The 19,861-nt window shown below is 41.6% G+C and overlaps 1 protein-coding gene across 1 annotated transcript in view; it reads right to left on the bottom strand.

Annotated features, from left to right (window-relative positions):
- Positions 1 to 13,139: 13,139 nt before the first annotated feature.
- Positions 13,140 to 19,861, bottom strand: part of ncanb (neurocan b) — a 134,265-nt gene continuing 127,543 nt past the window's right edge. The window contains exon 16 of the mRNA XM_034147910.1: positions 13,140 to 18,863. Coding sequence (XP_034003801.1) covers positions 18,733 to 18,863 — 131 coding nt within the window. The 3' untranslated portion in view covers positions 13,140 to 18,732. The remainder of the gene's footprint in view (positions 18,864 to 19,861) is intronic.

Genomic DNA, 19,861 nt, shown 5'->3' with positions numbered 1-19,861 from the left:
GGTAAAAGTTGTTTTGTTTGTGTGCAGTTATTTAATGAGAACTACCGATGAAAAAATGTAATGAGAGGAGAGATGTAGCAGATGCACTTCCATACGAAGGTACACTAAATGGTGCGATGAGTTTAATGAGTATGGACTGCATTTATACAATGCTTTTATACAGAGCACTAACAGTTTTCGCAGTAATGGCAGGCATGCAAGGCACAGGACTGACCTGATTGGTGTCTCCAACCCTGATTTAGGGTTGCAGAGACACAATACATACCAACAGTCTCTGGAGCAAAGACCATCTCAGTCAGTGTCAGGAGCATCAACACGAGGAGCTTTCCTCCGACTGGAACCAGCTGTACAAAACAAAAACCTTTACCATAAATACTATTTAAATGTCTTCATTACCCCTTAGATAGAATTAGATTTAGTCAAATAATCTGGTCAAGTGCTATAATCATGTCAGATTACCTTTCAAATGTAAAAATGTTTTGCCGTTGGTTTGATTGTTTTCCTTATACAACAATTAATGTAATGCTGTTGTTGTAATACTCATTAGATAGTAAACATTCTAGTTCTTCAACATATAGTGAAAATTAAATACTCACCCTGATTTGGCAGATTCCTGCTTGCTTTTGGTCTCTCAAAGATTTGGTTACCATCTACGTCTCTCTTTTTCCATTTCACAATTGGTTCAGGTGTCTTCACTGGTGCTGCTGCATCCTCATCCCGCTGCTTGGAAATCAAGTTATCAAGACCTTGGAGCTCATTATTGAGTTCTTCTTGTTCTGCATGTTCAATAAGATCATCTAGGCTCTTAAGGACATCTTGGAGCTCATTATTGAGTTCTTCTTGTTCTTCCTGTTCAATAACATAATCTAGGCTCTTAAGGACATCTTGGAGCTCTGAATCACTCATGGTGATGCCCAGAAAGACAAACAGACAGACAGAAACACTCACACAGACAGATAAGACAAAAAAAGGGGTAAGCACAGATAGGGAAAAAGCGAGAGAGGGAGAGTGAGAGAGAGAGATACACAGACAGCAACACAGGTAAGGACAAGGCACACTGAAAAGGACGGTTTGACAAAACAAATATGGCTCTTAAAAGTGCCTTTGGGTGGGTGATTGAATGGCAGATCACAGGGGTATATCAACTTCAAAAGACCTGTGTGGAAAGAAGATAAACAATATTTAGAAAATTTACCTTTTACACTATCTTTTGTGTTCAACCTGGATGTGTAGTTTCATAAATTGTCATTTATTTTTTTATCTTAAATGTATGCATGCCTCTTAATTAAAGTTAAATGTCTGTAAATGTCCCCTCTGTGGGATAAGTAAAGGTAAAGTATGATTATATTTGACAAATAAAAGTAACACTATATTTGAAGGGCTGTGCATAAGATACACATCTGTCATAAACATGTAGGAATAATCATTTGGACTGCTCTTATTGGGTGTCATTCAGTCAATTCACTCAGTTATACCCTATTAAAATGTAAGATTCTACGAGCTAATAGCTAATGAATAATAGCTAATGGCTAGTAGCCGTTAGCTAGCATAGTCCAGTAAGTTGTATTTTAATGTCTTAAAAGGATTCACAAACTCACAAAACGACTACCTTGCTCTTCTTAAGGTGCTTACAATACTTGCTGACTGGACTTAATAACAGTTTTGGTGTATATTTAATGGTTTTCATCGTCTCTGATTATACACAAATTATGAATGAAGCTCTTACCTTATTACTACATTCATCAATGGACTTTAAGTGCAACGCGACACACGCGTTGTTATAGAGTGGCGAAGTCACGCCCATCTACTTCCGGTCCATGGGACCTTATTTCGGAAAAATAATGTATTGAAGTCAATGGAGAGAGAAAAACGTATCTTTCGATCCCGTTTGAATTGTGCGAATTACACATATGATGTTTGTCAATCTTAAAAAATAATTTCCATGTAAAAAAAGTCACAGTTTGTCGTAAAACTGTTGAAATATAAGACTATGAAAAATACGCAACTAGAAAGACTACAAATCCCAGAGTCGCGTAAGTGATGTCACAATTGTTTTCCTCCACTAAGCGATAGCTAAGATCAGCGCCATATAGATAGAATCTATCTATATGGCGCTGGCTAAGATAAGATAACTTTAACAAGATGCCTGTGTGCTTAGTACCAGGTTGTTATCATACCAGCAATGGGTCTTGCTCGTTCTTTTGCTTCCCGTCTGATGAAAGGACCAGGAGTGGCTTGATCAAGTTAGGTACCTAGCTAGTAGCTAGCACGTTAGTTAGCATTACAGCCTTGTCATTTTTATTAGCCTTAACATGAAGTAACATTAAGTAACCCAAAATGTTAAACAGTAAGAGTAGTAGTCATATTTCGTGAACCCTTTGAAGAGTACTGTCACCGGTGTGATCATTCTATAATACACAATTTAAGCTCGGGGGAGAAATGCTAACGCTAACGCTAGCATCGGCGATCGGCGATCTTTTCTACTTCATGCTATCTGCACAAATGGTTGAAATTAAAAAGACCAGGCAGTTCAGAGAGAATCAAAGGAAGGCAGGCAGGCAGCTTTGCAAGACATTCTTCTGGACGTGTTTCATTGTGGTGATAGTGAGGGTAGTCAATCGTTTTGTTGACAAGACAGTAGTGACGGCCATCTTGGTGACGTGTGTTGTTGACCAGAGATGTAGTTCATTGAGCGTTTCACACAAACAAATGTGTTACTTCACAGTTTTACGACACATTTTATTTTTTTTGACTTGCAAAATTATATTTTAAATTGACAAACATCATATGTGTAATTCGTGGCACAATTCAAACGGGATCGAAAGATAATCTTTCTCTCTCCATTGACTTCAATACATATTTTCTCCGAAATAAGGTCCCATGGAGGTCCACCGGAAGGGAAGGGACTTCGCCACTCTATTAAAGAGAGGCGAAGTCCCTCCCCTTCCGGGGAATAGAGTGGTGAAGTCACGCCCATCTACTTCCGCCCCATGGGACCTTATTTCGGAAAAATAATGTATTGAAGTCAATGGAGAGAGAAAACTTATCTTTCGATCCCGTTTGAATTGTGCCATGAATTACACATATGATGTTTGTCAATCTTAAAAAATCATTTCCATGTCAAAAAAGTCACAGTTTGTCGTAAAACTGTTGAAATATAAGACTATGAAAAATACGCAACTAGAAAGACTACAAATCCCAGAGTCGCGTAAGTGATGTCACAATTGTTTTCCTCCACTAAGAGATAGCTAAGATCAGCTGGCTAAGATAAGATAACTTTAACAAGATGCCTATGTGCTTAGTACCAAGTTGTTATCATACCAGCGGGTCTTGCTCGTTCTTTCGCTTCCCGTCTGATGAAAGGACCAGGAGTGTCTGGATCAAGCTAGCTAGTAGCTAGCACGTTAGTTAGCATTACAGCCTTGTCATTTTTATTAGCCTTAACATGAAGTAACATGAAGTAACCCAACATGTTAAACAGTAAGAGTAGTAGTCATATTTCGTGAACCCTTTGAAGAGTACTGTCACACCGGTGTGATCATTATATAATACACAATTTAAGCCCGGGGGAGAAATGCTAACGCTAACGCTAGCGATCTTCTCTACTTCATGCTATCTGCACAAATGGTTGACATTAAACATTAAAAAGACCAGGCAGTTCAGAGAGAATCAAAGGAAGGCAGGCAGGCAGCTTTGCATGACTTTCTTCAGGACGTGTTTCATTGTGGTGATAGTGAGGGTAGTCAATCGTTTTGTAGACAGTAGTGACGGCCATCTTGTGTGTTGTTGTGCGAGACCAGAGATGTAGTTCATTGAGCGTTTCACACAAACAAATGTGTTACTTCACAGTTTTACGACACATTTATTTTTTTTTGACTTGCAAAATTATCTTTTAAATTGACAAACATCATATGTGTAATTCGTGGCACAATTCAAACGGGATCGAAAGATAAACTTTCTCTCTCCATTGACTTCAATACATAATTTTTCCGAAATAAGATCCCATGGAGGTCCACCGGAAGGGGAGGGACTTCGCCACTCTATACGGAGCTCGGGGTCTCCCTGCTCCCTGTGCGCAGATGCAACGCATCATATGACGTCACATGTTTGGCATGCGTCGATTGAAAAAGCTTTATTTAAAACAAAAACAAGGACAATAAACAAAGCAGTCTTCACAACGGCCGGACAAAATACTTTGAGCCGCCCTATAGCCAAAGCCCGAGACACTGTTTAAAGCATAATAAAGACAATATATAGAGAGCATAATGTTTTTAATGCAATGCAGTCTCGCAACGTATGCTTCGCTCGCGATCTCAAGTCGTTTACAACATATGTTTAGGGAGCTATATAGAAGCCTATGACATCCCGGAAAGTTGAAAATGTACGCTAAGGGCCGCCCCCCTTGCGTTGGAAAAAGCCGACACAGGGGACTTGACATAACGTCAACATAGGCCGACCTGGGAGTGAGGATGTGTTGGTGTCTCGCTACCGTAGGAAAGATCAGGCAACGACTCACTGACCTGGATGTTAATGGACAACTCGCTCTGTTGAGCCACAGCTGCCCAGTCAGTCGATCATCTCACTCACATGGTCTGAAAAGTTAATTTAGAGGATACGCAGTCCAGAGCCAGTCATGCTTTCTACATGGACATGAGCTGACACAGAATCGTGAAGTGGAAAGTTTGATCTTTTATAATGCCTTCAGCAAACTTTTTGATAACAAAAGAATATCAAACCTCATCAAATGTTTCAATGTTTTCCTTTCAGCGTAGTTATAGACCCTTGGATGTCCTTGGACAGGCCGAAACCTGCAACACCTAATTAGCGGATATAGCGTTTAGGCTGTGCATGCTAACATTAGCTTATTAGCACTTAAACAAAATACAGCTGAAGGCTGATGGGAATGTCATTAGTTTTGAAGGAATTTGCTTATTAAAGTACCGGACAAAATAACCTGAAGATGATGCTTCCATGGCAACCCAAAAAATAAATGTTGAGACATTTGCATCAAAATAACTAGATGTTATGATGCTGCAAGAGAACATCTCTGAGGATCAGGATACACCGTCTGGAAACCATGAATGTTATCCTGTCTTTTTTTTGTTTTCAGTCTGGACCAAAGTGGTTGAGCGAACGATCGACCAACTTATTGCCATGGAGTAAACTGCTGGAATGGCTAAAAATGATACCCGAGATTCATCATACGTAGTTATATTTTGACTGATTGGTTGGTTTATTTGAGTGTCCTTCACCAATGAGGACCAGCCAATACAGGCTTTCGGGACATTACACAACAACAAGCCGGATTGCCAAAAGACCAGTTGTTAAACAAAGGCCATGGTTCAACAAATTAAGGTAAAAATAAACAGAGATAATGTCAATACTTTCCATAACAAAGAGGCGATAGCATGATGGATGCACTGTTCTCCATCTTAGTTTCTATGAATTTTCCCCCAAAAAACTTGATATAAGGCAAAAATCTTATTTCAATTGTTCCCTTCTGGAGTATATGTGCCTTTCTCTGCCTTGTGTGCTTGAGTGTTTGCCGCTGAGAGAAACCGCTGAGTGGTGAACCCAGCTCCGAGTGGGAGCTTGTTGGTGTTGTGCCAACACAGCAGAACAAACCATGTCATCGTCATAGCAACTGGCAGGTTGTAATCAAAGTCATGTTTATCGCAGGTCCAACATCATGAAGTAATAGCTAGGAGTGACAACATTGACCTGTAGAAAACCCTCAGAAGCCCCATTAGTCTGTGAGGCTGTGTGAATTTAGAGCCACAGCCGCTAAATTAGCAAAGTCCTGCATGATGTACTATGACATCTATCATTTATGGAGGATTATGTATTCCGCATTTCGAAACCGAAGTAATTTAGATGTTTTTGACATGCTCAGGATTGCAATTGTAAGCCATTTAAAATTCACTTTGCATGGCACTGAGCATCAAGCTTCCTCTTATGTAAGAGCGAGGTCATCATGAATAGCAGCCACTTCACATTTTGACTGCCAACACTTTTGCAAACAAAAATGACAAATCGGTGTGCAGTATGCTTCTGTTAAGAAGTATAATAACAGTTATATTAGCTACATACTGTGTGCTCAAAGAAACCACACATTCCACAGATGGTGAGCTCAACAGGCCTTGCACATCTTCATGAAGAAGAACATTAGAGCGGCACTGGCTTTTACAAAAGCTTGTTCACACTCACTTTATTTGATGACAGGAGAAACATTCGGCAGAGAAAAGACAGACGGCTACGAGGATGATGCAATGACGAACTGCAGAAATGTGATTGAACCCTTTGAACTACTTTTGCTCAGAAGATGATAGTGCTGTCTTCATTTCATCAGGCCTGCTCGTTGCCTTTTCTGCCCGAGCATGAAATGAAATTAGGTGACCCTATAACAACAAAGTGCTGCCACACAGTAAACACAAAAGGAAGGGAATGCACTTATGTTCACTTGGTCACATTTATCAGCTTTTAATAGAGGTCAGGGCCTCCAAACAGGCCGAAAGTAAAAACAGAGACTGGGTGTAAAGAGGCCCTATGATGCTTTTTGGGTTTTTCTTTCCTGTAGTATGTTATATCGGTTGTTTTGCATGTACATGGTCTGCAAAGGCTCTTCCACACACTCCCCCCTGCCTGAAACTCCTCCATTGGATTCCTTTGTTTAATTCTGTAACATAATGACATCACTATCTAACAATTGCGGTTCTATTTGCTAGCGCTCCACACAACACATTGTATGTGATAGCTGAGGGGCGGGACATCTCCAAGCGCTTGACAGAGCCGTCTAGCTAACCAATCAGAGCAGACAGAGCTCTGGTTTCAGACAGAGGGTGAAAAGAGGTGCTGCAGCACAGTCAGTAGGAGAAAAATACAAATATGAACCTGAAAATGAACATTATAGGGCCCCTTTAAGGCAAAAAGTTTTACAAGAAGTGAAATGAAACAGGATGGTAGTCAGATACATTGATAAATTGAAATGCACTCACTGTCGCTGCACCTCACAGGTGTTTACACTTGAGCCTGATTAGACCTCTTCTCCACACTGATTGACATCTCCAAGTTTCTCCTGGTGGTTTTTCTTTTACAAATTATACCTTTGCCATCATTTTGGAGCTTTTTCACAGCAGATATCTTTGACTTGTCACAGCAGGGCAATTACAGGTGGAACTAATGGCATTAATTATGACTATTCCCCATTTTATTTTGTCAGATGGCAAATCCACTGAGCAAGTGTGCAGAAAACCAGGATCCTGGACTGCAGCCATCGATATTGTTAGTAGTTGCACCTGTGCTGCTTTGTACAATAAGTCATCAGACAATACGTGAATACACCTGTTTGGGTGTGTAGGGCTTTTCACATTATAAATATATTAGTAATAATACATTTAGCTTGTGCCCTGAATCACTCCCTTGTTTACTCATTCAGTTCAGTACTCAGACGATAACACACCCATTGCATTGAGGAATTGTTCCCAGAAAATAGTGACATTTTGTGGGAATTGTTTTAACACTGCCACTGATTTCTGTGTCCCCACATAAATCACAGCAAAGCTCAACTAAACCTAGTCCTTGATGTTGTGAAACAAGATTTTTAGAAGACACTCATCCTATATTCCCTAAATCCAACATCCCAAAGTGTAGATTCTAACATATAAGGGAAAAAGACCGTAATGCGCACATCTGACTTAACTTTATACAGATCTAAATGAGTTGTCTAAATCAATAAAGACACATATTTGTGAATAAAAGATTAAGAATTGATTTTCTCAACCCCCACAGATTAGTGCTGCTGCAGGTGTTTTTTAAATGAATTGCAGTAACTGGTGAAGGTGACCTACATGCAACACTTCACTCCCTACTTTGTATTAATCAAAGCCCAGTGTTGCAGCCCAGACCTGCATTGTGTGCAAACAGAAGGGATGTGTTAGGAACCACTTTATGTACATTTTAAAAAACACATACCAAGCTTCCAATAGGTTAATTGTATCATGCAGTCATCAATATATAATGTTTTGCACCTGTGTTTCCTTTTTATCTCCATATCAGCACCATCTTGTGGTCTACTTCACAGCCACACTGTGTTACACTCTTCTGGTGCATTTAAAAGTTAATCAAAGAGCATTACACCAAAATAAAATATATAGACTCATCGCAATTACCCAACACTTAGTTAATAAGAAAACGATCAAAAACTAGCTCTTTGTTTGTGCATCTAAAATGCTGAATGCTTCAAAAGCAATTACTCCAAACCCAACTCACTTACTGTGGCTTACCTTTTCTAAGCCGTGAAAATAAATTACAGATGGTTGGTTTTGTGCCTGAAAATGTTTCTATAAGCAAAGCTAGATCCGGAAATCTAATTTTCCAGCTGTGGTCTTGTTATTTCAAAATACATTAACCAAAGGCAGTTTTTAAATAGCCTGGCAGAATTAGGACTATAATAATGTAAACAAAACTAGAGACTTGTTACATCATTGCAAATAATTTATTGATTTATAGCCTATTTATGTTTTCATAAAGAATGACCTAATTTCGTTTCCCGCATTCGTCTCCACAAACGTCTTTACACATGATTAATTTGTTGACAGTGGGAATTGCAGCCTAACATGAGGAGAATGTAACTCTGTGAGATTATCCCCACAGGAATTAACTTTTACTTCCACATCAGACCTCAACACAAACAGAAGCCATATCCATACTGCATTAGCCCATGGGAAATAGCCTCTGAAATTACCCCATCTCAGTAAATGATCTCCCTTAATGCCTTATGCATTCTGTGTGTAATCTAGCCGGAGCATGCTGCTGCTGCTGATACATAGTATACATTGAAAGCATTGAGTTTGTGGAGACGGGTAATTGGCCAAATTGTGAGAGGTTTCCCCCAGAGTGCGGGCCGTATTAAACAGGAAGCAGGGTTGAGATAATTGAAAGTGTTAACCATCTAATGGAGTGCACTGCGGCTAATGAATGAGAGAGTCTGCCCTGTGTTGTATACATGCCTCTAAAGGAAAGTGCTCTTTAGTTTTCACCACAGGCCGGTCTGCGTGTTTCCATCAGCTCGCCTCTCTGGTAGCGAGCTGTCACTATGGTTTACTCACAGGGCTCTTACAACAATCACGGATTTTGGTCGAAAAGAGAATAGTGGGAGGTTAATGAAAGAGTTCAAATCATTTTGTCTGAGAATGAAGCTGTGTGTGTGTGTGTGTCAGGAAGAGATGAAGGAAAGGAAACAGCCTCAGCAGAAACGCAAAGTCACTGCGAAGGACAGATTGAAAGGCAGGCAGGGGGAGCCACACAGAGAATAAGAAGTGTGGAAGAGAGATAGGTGGGAGAAAGGGGTTTGAGGGAATAAAAGGAAGGCAGAAAGATAAGAGGAGAAAGGCAGAAAAAACATCTGGAATGAAGAGTGCTGGCTCAAGGGTATCTGGGCCTGCACCGGCATATGGAAATTGACTGGTCAGTGAGCTATTGTGGTCTGAAGGAGACAGAAAGGAACTGAGTGTCCTGAAGTACACAAACGGCTGAAGCTCATCTCACCTCGGTCACAAAACCCCCTCCCACAACACCTCCCACTCACCTTATGGCCTGCTGTGTGCACTTTTAATTTAATAAGGAACTTGGAGTGACGTCCCTGAGGAAGCTGCAGTAAAGAGGCAAACTTCTGACCTTAAAAACTGTTGAGATATTTCTGTGAGGAAAAAGGTGCCAGTTTAGCCACTATATCACACATCCTCCTGATTTAAAGAGGCCCCCTTACCTGTAGTGTGTTTTATAGAGTGTGCATCTAAATGGTCTGTTACGCGATAGACTAAGGGGTGGGACATCTCTACGCAGTTGACTAATCACAACAGATCCCGCCAGCTAACCAATCAGAGCAGACTGGGCTCTGGTTTCAGACAGAGGGTGAAAATATGTGCTGCAGCACAGGCAGTATGAGAAAAATAAAGAGCCTTTTGAACATTAAAGCATGGAGACATGTCGCAGCAGAGGCACTGAATACAAATATGAACCTGAAAATGAGCATTATTGAGCCCCTTTAAGGCAATATGTGATACAAGAAGTAAAATGAAACAGGACAGCCACTTTATTCTACATCTTCAACACATGTCACAGATACTGAGGTTTTACACCAATAAAGTATCTATAATATACATTTGCTGGCAACTTTGATGATAAAGATACAGTAGTTACCAAATGATTTGGTAACCCCATATAAATAAGAAGACTGAATTATAGCATTTTCCAATATTTCACAAAAGCAAAAACGAAAATAATATACATTTGTTAAGCAATTCCTTCTCCCCTGTCACCCAGCCCACCGCTGAGGGATGTGCTCAGAGCAGATGATTAAAGACATGATCTCCATATTGTCATTGGGGTCATGTAACAAAACCCTGCAGTGTGCCCACAGCTGGCAGAGCAGAACGTGAGGGCGACGCTGTATGAAGGACCTGGCTCAGAGTGATGTTTGTGCTGGCTTTGCTCCTCCAGCCTGACTCATGCGCTCACGCTCACACACACACACACACACACACACACACACACACACACACACACACACACACACACACACACACACACACACACACACACACACACACACACACACACACACACACACACACACACACACACCACACACACACACACACACACACACACACACACACACACACACACACACACACAATGATGACGGTAAAAGAAGCTGTTAGTGGGCCGAGGCGGCGCCATCTGCAGCCGTCATTAGGACGGGCATAAATGCAGATTCATGGCTGGAGCTATTCAACAACCTGGCTGCCATAAAGATGAGGAAGATAAACAGGGTTAAGATGCACATTAATCTGTTTTTGATTTGGATAAGCGGCTTGGTGTGCATGTGTGCAGACAGAATAAAAAACAAGTGCTATTTTGCCTGCAGCCTCTTATGTTTATGTGCGAGATAAAGACAGGAAGTCATTCTGGATGGAAAAGAGGCAGAACGGCTTTGGGGTTAAGTAAGAGACTGTCAGGCGTAAGAAGATGCTAAACCCCTTGTTGCTTTTTCATAATCTTCTTGAACTTTGGCAGTGTCATTAGGAGATAATGCAGGATAATACCAGAGATCCCCATCGATTGGCCATGCTTGCCAGATGAGCCTGATATCGACCCGAGAACAAGGTTATGATGAGCACTCTTTTCATGCGTCTAATTTATCTGCTAATCTCAAAGTTATACAAGAATCAGGACAGATCTGGAGTATTAATAGTATTTAAAGTAGTTTATAAGCCGTTTCATGAGAAAGTTTTGGAAGAAGGATGCTTACGTAAGCTTCATGGACTCTCTACTCCACTCAGAGGGCATGCTGGTCCTCGGAGCCAAACATTTAAGAGCGCAGGCCGTAATGAAATGTTGTTTTGGAGTGCTGCTGCAAGTAAAAAATCCGTAACTTCTGCACGGCAACAGAGGAGAGCTGAAGGTCATCCTCAGATGGGAATTTAAGAGAAGCTCCAGCAGCCTTAATGAGCAGCGTCCTTGAGAATCACCGAGCTGAGCGAAAAACATCACTCAGCCCGCGAGAACAGAAGAAGGAGAGGATGTAAAAGAGATGCTATATTCAGGGTGATTGATTGCAGATGGAAAACAGAACCCGGCACTGTGGCTTCTTCCGGTGTTTCGGAATAATAATGAAATGAGTGAGTCACATTTCAAAGGAGACGAGAGGAACGAGAAAGAGAGGCAAGGAGAGTGTGTGTGTGTGTTAGAGAGAGAGAGAGAGAGAGGAGGTTGTGTTTTACAGCAGACAGAGCTGTGAGGCAATGAAACCATCCATTGATAAGAGACTCTCATATTCAGCTCATCAGAGGAAGTTCATGAGAAGTGAAGGTCTCCGAGGTTAGACAGTACAACAGTAGGCGTATTCACAAACCTGTTTGCTGCCAAAACAGAATCTCTTTCCTCCCCTCTTGTGCCCTCTTCCCTTCTTTCCTCTTACCTTTGATCCCTCTCACTTACTCTCTCCTCTTTCCTATCTGCCTCCTACCAGTGCCACAGAGGGATTTGCCCCAGGCGACCTACCCTGTAGCTGAAACTCTATGCAGCACATTTTAAATATATAAAACAAACCAGGAAATGTGAGCTACATATTATTCATGTTATTGATATCTTGGCTGTAAAAAAATGTTTCCCCTAATCCAAAGAGCTTTGGAAATGCATCTCCTGGACCTGAACACTTGAAGGTCAGATTGTTTTCTGGCTGCAGATTCAGAAGCTTAGAGCGAAACTGTAAGGCGGAGGATCGGATGATAGAAAGAGGAGAGGACACTTTTAAACAAACTTTTAACAAACAACTCAGATATATGTGTGGACTGAGGATTACTGCCCTTGGTGTTTCCTTTCCAACACCTAATCATTTCAAATGGTTGGCCTTCAAGTGGCTCCAGGTTTGAAACTTGGATCGATTTGTTGTATAAGTTAGAAAACTTTCAAGGTTTTTTCTTACAAATAAAGTCACTACACTCATCGTTCATTGCACACTGGTACCTTAGCATTATCTAACTTTTCTACCTAAAAAAACCGATTGTAATTTAAAGTGGACCTATCATGCTATATTTGAATAATATAGTGTAGGACCATACCTATATAAGGCATATTTATACTTTTTTTTTTTTCAAAATACCAAACAGATCATGCATTTTAGCCATGCCTCATTTTGCTCAATTTGACATTTTTTAGCTCTGGGCAGATTCTGTGAGAACAGCACCATCTACAGGCCTGGCATATGTACTACAGCGTCTCCAGCGCTTTCGAACGGCAATGGCCGTGGCTGTCTCCTCCTGATTGGTGGAGTTGGCCCAAAAGCCGTAGCGCCACCGTCCTGACGTCAGGACAGTGTTCAAATCTGGATCAGTTTTTATCAGATCCGTTGCAGCCCCTTTTTTTAGAGATTTGGGTATGGAGGAAAATAGAGAGGGTTGTGTTTTCTGACACTTGGTGAGTTCCCTGGAACACCGGGGACACATATTCATGTATAAAAGACGTACAAAAGTGCATTTTGCATGATAGGTCCCCTTTAAAGGAAGACTTAATGACACACACACTTCTACACATACTGGCTTTACATGAACAGAAATAATCACTCCAACAAAGGGTTACAGATCCAAACAAGGGTTTCTTTAATGATCATTTGTCTTGTAAAGAATATAATACAATGACAGGACTGGAATTCATAAAGAACATACATCAATAAATATGGATAAATACTTGTGGACCACCTTCACACAGCCGTAGACGGGCTCAGTTGCTGTTATATTTGTCTGGGATCACAGTCGACATGAACACACAGGAAGCTACAGAATGTTGTGCGGGGAAAAGAGCCAAAGAAGTGAAATGTCTCTGCTGCGTGAAGCATCATCTCACTTCTGGATGTCCTGCAGTGTGTGTTGAATGTCTTTGTTTTGTCTTACTGATGCAGCGGTTAAAAACAGCAGGGTGTGTGAGCAGAAGGGAGAAACTAGAGGAGGGAGATGCCTCTTTTTGGATCCACTGAGGCTGTATGAATATGGTCCACAGAGGCTATATGCAAAAAACACACCCAGAGTCTAAATGGATTTTCTAAAAAAGGAAAACCTCAGAGTATTTACATCACAGAGGAGAAGGAGTGGGTCATTGATTTCTGCTCTGCGTTTGTCTCTTTCATTTCTCATTCTCTCACTGAAACATCTTCCCATTCATCCATCCCAGCAGAATGCAGAAGGTTTCCCGTCAATGATAAATCGTCTCGGCTCAATTTCAGACAGAGACGATGTCATAGAAACAGCACTAGTACCTGTGCTTTAGATGCTGAACAGTGAAGAGGCGATGTCAACAGGTTGAACATAATTTTGTTTAGTCTGATGGGATGAGGATATTGATGCAAATTAAGCAAAGGCAGCATTAGCAGTCGATGTCTTTTAGAAAACGTCCAGCGGTCAGTCGCCGCTATTGTGCCGTCAATGCCATCGACAGTCTTAATAGAAAGCCAAGACAGACAGCGTAATCACGAAATCAATAGTCTGTCTGTGTGCGACTGAGGACAGCAGCCCTCACCGCTCTTATCAGGTTGTCATTGGCGATGAGAGGAGCATTTGAATGCATCAGGTGTACAGTCACTGACAGTTGTTACAGTTCACGTGGGCAACAGAGATTCTCAAGTTTGATTTAACACTGTTTGCACAAAGGCCCGCACACATACACACAGAAATGTTTCAAAATGAAAGACACAATGTAAGGAATGGGGTCTCTTTGTTCACTCAAACTTCAGATGCATTCGTTAGCATGTTCAGCTAACTAGCTAAGTACAAACCGTTGTAACCTCACCTGACGTTACTTCAAACTGAGGGTTAGAGATTTCGCTAAAACAAAGAAGAACAATTAAAGAAGAAGAAAACCCTGTTCCCGACTGGCATATCCATTGATTTTGGATGCTTTCTCTCTATTCCGCTTTCCTACAATTTTGCATCCCAGCTACCTTAGTTTTACATTTGCCAAACACAAAGCCATTTCTCTTAAACTGAAACAATGTTTAAAAATGCCAATGGTAAAACAAGAAATTGATCTTTTGTCTTGTTTGTCCAAGTCTGTATGCTAAGCAGACAAAGAGTGTGGCGTTATAATTACAGCCACAGGAGCTAAGAGTAACGCCTGTCTGTAAGGCTTATTGTTTCAAAGTATACACACGTTTTCAGTGGTTCATCTTCCACTATTATCAAACAGATATTTTCCCATGAGAGAAACTCAAGTTGGAACTACATTGAAAACAATGAAGGGGACTTAACCATCGATCAATTTCTACTCGCTTGCATTTCATCTATTTAAAGATGTGAATCAGGCAAAGTATCCACACACCGCATCAAGAGCCCCGAGCTTTTTGCAGTGACCTAACAGAGAGCTTTGTCAGGCATTGTCAAATCACCATCACAAAGAAAATCAAGTGATATAAAAAAACACATTCATCACTCAGGTGATTGTGATCTTCTTCTCTCTTCATTTAGATGCCTGGAAGGTACTTGTTATTCACTTCGAGGAGGTCTAATTAGTTTTTTGTTGTTGTTCTCTATTATTTAATTTCATACTGAGGTTTTAAGTCAGAGTTGTATAACCCTCTTCCAGGTTTTTCCTCTCACTATGACATTTTGTATTTGTTGTGTTGTGTTTTTCAGTGAGTTATATTAATATTAATGAACGCTGCAAATACCTGCTGTTGAGACACAAGCGCACCCAAAGTAAATTCTGTCACAATGATGCAACCAGACACACATTTACTAACTCATTTAAACAAGCTGTGCTCCCGTCGGTGCTATCTAGAGGGTAAAACAGTCACACAGTTATCTCCTCTCTGCTGAATACTTGAGCTGTGAGTAAGAGGAATAACCCGTTCACAGTTAGGAGAGGTGGCAGAGCCTGAGAAGAGGCCTGCTGGCTGCAGAGGCGTCCAATGGTTGGCCTGCTGCTCCCCTCAGGCTGCAGAGCCGGGGTTCAGCTGGCAGAAGCCTCCGGTAAGTCACTCATCTTCACAATTAAGACTCACAATTAAAAAGCCCGGTCTCTGTGTATCTGCTGCCCTCAGGGCTTCCACGAGAGAGACCGAGAGGAGAGGAGAGGGGAGCGAGCCAAGGAGATGAAAAGGAGGAAAAGCAAAGACACTTCTGAGCGCGAGGGTCAGTGTGTTTGAAGTTTGAAGAGCAGAAATGAGTGTGTGGAAATGTGTGTTTTTTTTGCATTAATTCAATGAAAAGAGTGTTGGACAGAAGCTGTGAGGAAAAGGTTGGCATTTTTAAGAAAAGCAAGAGAAAGAGAAAACAACATAGCAGTCCCAGAGGATGGGCCAAAAGCAAACAACACAACACACACAGCCCACACACACATTTAGGCTCCTTTGTTGTAGAAGTCAAACTTTTTTAGAGTTTAACAAAAAAAAGAATGCATCATCTGAGGGAAATCCTTTCATAACAACTTATTAAGCATAAATCTGTGGTGTCTTTTTAGAAAGCTCGAAATCTTTGCAGAAGTAGAAGACAAGATATAACAGCAGATTCAACTTCAGTTGCTCACTTAAACATACACAAAGATTATGTTTTTATCTTAGCTTATTAGTTGTCCAATTCTATTCTATTTTCATCTCATTTCCTCATGCTCTCCGGCCACAATTCTGCTTTTCACTCCATAAAGTTTTGGAAAGTTTGAAACGTCACACAGCTGAATCTTTACACAGCAGTAATGACACTGTCTCTTGACATCTGCTCTGATTTGAATAACAGTGAGAGGGGCTTCTGTGTGCCCTTTCATTCAACTACCAGTGCTCCATCCATTTTTCATGACAGATAGAAAAAAAAAGGGGTCCGTTGCAGCCTGACATCTCAGACGACAGACGCTGGACGGCTGTGACAGTTCTCTGGGTCTCCTGTCCGTCACCCTAACCCTTCCCCCGTCACCACAGCTCTGCAGATAATGTAACTTGTTAATTAGGCATGCAGCAGATTAATTAACCTGATACGGAGGTGTAGGTTCACTCTTCTCCGTGAGGAGGAGTGTTGTCATTGCCAAGGTGAGGAGGGACAAACAAAGGCAGGGAATTCATGCGCACAGGGTGGAATCTCTTACCCGATCCTGTTCTCTTTATGAGATACATGAAACGAGGCTGAAAAACACCAACGTTAGTCTTACACCAATAAAGAGCTGGTAAAACTGGATGTAAGTCCTTCTGCTACTTTTCTATTGTAAAAACTCATCGACAGTGAAAAGAATGTGGAGTGGGGAAGATAAATGAAAAGCAGTAAAGTGAGACGAGGAGAAGCTGAAAGGATAAAAGTGCTGGAGTCAGTGTTTGGGACGTAATCCCAGCAGCCTTAACCTCAAGTGCTGGCTTTAAAAAACACCAATTTAACCCGCAGTCAAAAGGGAAAGAGGAGGAGAGCAAGGCGCTTGTTTTATCCGTCTGGATCCTCTCTGAAAAGCAGGACACGCAGAGGAGCGAGCACAGGTGTCGAAACCTTAATCTCTGCCGACCCTCTCTATCATCATCCTCTGGGACCTCAGCCACTGTCAACACGCTCAATCATAAACACGCACGCACGCACGCACGCACGCACGGCTCTAGTGCGCTTATATAAACAATAGATCATATGACAAATTGTAATGTAAAAGGTAATGCTTGTAGCAACTCAATCCCACAGACTGTAGTTCCCCTTAGCTTCATGGAGCGTTTTAGCCTCTTTCGTCCTATTGTTTTGGTTTTGTGGCTCCTAACTTGTTTTGATTCACCGCTCTCATCAGTGTAGTTTCTAGCCAAACAGGGAGCTGTATATATCAATATACATTGTAAATAACTGAATGTCGCTACATGAAGAGACAGAGACAGTTAGCCTGTGTACATGATGTAGCGTTTAGCAGGTACACTCTAAAACATTTCAAACACAATAGAAAAAGCACTAAAACAGGGAAGTATTACCTCACTTAATTTACAGAATCAGTTTTGTTTTAGGATATTTTTTAAGACAGCTAAACACAATAGTTATTTTAAAAGGACATGTGTTTGGGCATGTCATATCTTGTTCTTGACTTATGAGGCGGCTACTGAAATATAACCAGCTCTGTGTCTCTCATGCCGGGCTGGTAGCATCATTTTTTCCTTATCAGACCAAAGACGTGAAACTCTGTCAATGAGTTAGAGGAGCTTTGACCTGCCGCATCGACTTCATTAAGTCACAGCACATGTTCTTAGTGAGACACAAACTATCAGAAAAGGCAAAAGCAAACATAGGATTGCTGAGCTGGGTTGAGACAAACTGACATCAAAGGTTTCAATTAACCCTCGAACATGTCGGGGATGGATGTCTGACACAACAAGAGCTCTGTGAGATCGACACTTCTGAATGCGACTGATGTTTGATGAGACTGAATTGATACGCAATGTGTTTTCCATTTTCCTCTGGGGGTTTAAGCATCTGATCTAAAGTAACTGTCTCACACTGACAAGAAGATACAACGCTAACAATCAAATAATTCAATTACAACTGCCTCTGATTCAAAGAAAATCTATTACATCCGTTTCAGAAGAAGTCGCTTTAAGTCAAGTACAATGTCTTACAAAGAAGGAACCAAAAGCAGCAGAAATAAACACTGAGTATTTGTAAAAAATAACATGTGTTCAACAGACAAAAGGCTCAAAGTCAACAACACGGATGTCTCCCTTGACTCGTCTGATTCTGACACGGCATTTTCAGTGATGTCGTCCCTATTTATAGTTAAAACCATCTCTCCGAAGAATGTTCGGTGTGGATCTCAAAGGTTTTTTCCTTTTTTTCTCAAAAACAGGTCAGCGTAGCCCCGTGTTTCAGGTCGTCGTTGAGCTCGGGAGGGGGGGGAGTGTAACTGGGTCGAGTTGGAGGAAAGGTGGGGAGACGGAAAAGGTAAGACGAGAACAGAGAAAAGAAAGTAAAACGAGTACAAAGGGATTTGATATTGTCCCGGTGACACCTCACAGCATCTCTGCAGGCCTTAGAGCTGACTATGGTACAGGCTGACTCAGAAAGCCAGGGGTGGAGCTGAAGGGGGAGGAAGGGGCAGTGCAGTGTAGGGAGGGGGGCTTTGAGTTTTGAGCTGTAAGATGTAAAGTAGTGTTTGGGGGAATTGGGCAGGAGGAAAAGGACGACAGGCAAACCGCAGTTGGCAGCAGAGGAGAAAGTAGGAAAGCGGGTTTTTGGTTCAGACGTGGGCGTGGTTGTGGCCCTGCTCCCCCCCGTGGTGCCCCCCCTCTCTGTGGCCGTGCTTCTTGTGCTTCCTGCGCTCCCTCCTCCCCTTGTGGTGGTGGCGGCGGTAGCGGTGGGCTCGCCGGGCTGGTGGAGCAAAACAGAGAAAGACAGAAGGGATAAAAGAAAGGGGCGGATTTAGTGAAGAAGTCAGAACGGGAGGAGCACTGATGTAAGAGGGAGATACATCACTGACAAGCTTTCAGACAGATCAGGCGCGGGAAGGTGGAAGCAGGTATGACGAGGGGAAATGGATCAACAACAGGAAGGTCAGAACCGCTTGTTGTTTGCAGAAGGTTTAGCCGCTCACAAAACTCTGACACAATCGGTGTTATCTCACATTCAGTAAACTGGGCGCCTTTAGCGAGAGCGCACTGAGCTAGCCACCCACACAGCCTCAGCTAAGATCGATCCCCGGGTGTTCTGACAAATTAGGTTTCTCTGTCCCTTTCTGGATTTCCCCAACAAAGACAAGTCATCTGCAATGAATGATAACAGTAACTCTGGGCCATGAAAACAACTCCGTCCGGAGATAAAGAGTCCAAAGGAAAATCATTTTGTATCACTTTCAACAGAGGCTACATTATTTCAGTATTTCATCGTTACTGTCACATTGTGAGTGGAGTGAAATGAAACACAAGGCTCCATTTGTTGAATATTTATATATCTCAACCCTTTATATCTCCTCTGAAAGACTTAGAAAAGTGAAGACATTTATTCCCTTTATTCTGTCGAAATGATTGTGGGAATTTATTTTAAGGCACAAAGGAGCTAAGGTGTGTGAAAGTTGCATAATGAAGACTTTTTTTTAGACACTAAGCTAAAATAAGAGGTTGCTTCAAAAATGATTGAACACAAAAACCTGAAGAAAGTATGTCCTGCATTTCCTGCACAAAAGCTCATTTATGATTTGTTTCTATTTTTACCACGCTTCCTTTCTCAGTAGTAGACGGTCACCGGTTGCAAATAATTTGTGTAAAAGTTTGAAAAAAAAGAACCTACCTTAAGCATAAAGCACTTCAAAGAGAACGCTACCACTTCTAAGTAAGGCCAGGGGAAATTCATCCAGTCTGCAACCACATTCA

Source organism: Trematomus bernacchii, unplaced genomic scaffold (genome assembly GCF_902827165.1).
Source record: "Trematomus bernacchii unplaced genomic scaffold, fTreBer1.1, whole genome shotgun sequence".
Lineage (NCBI taxonomy): Eukaryota > Metazoa > Chordata > Actinopteri > Perciformes > Nototheniidae > Trematomus > Trematomus bernacchii.
Note: the sequence above shows the minus strand (reverse complement) of the source record. Positions and strands in the feature narration are given on the sequence as shown.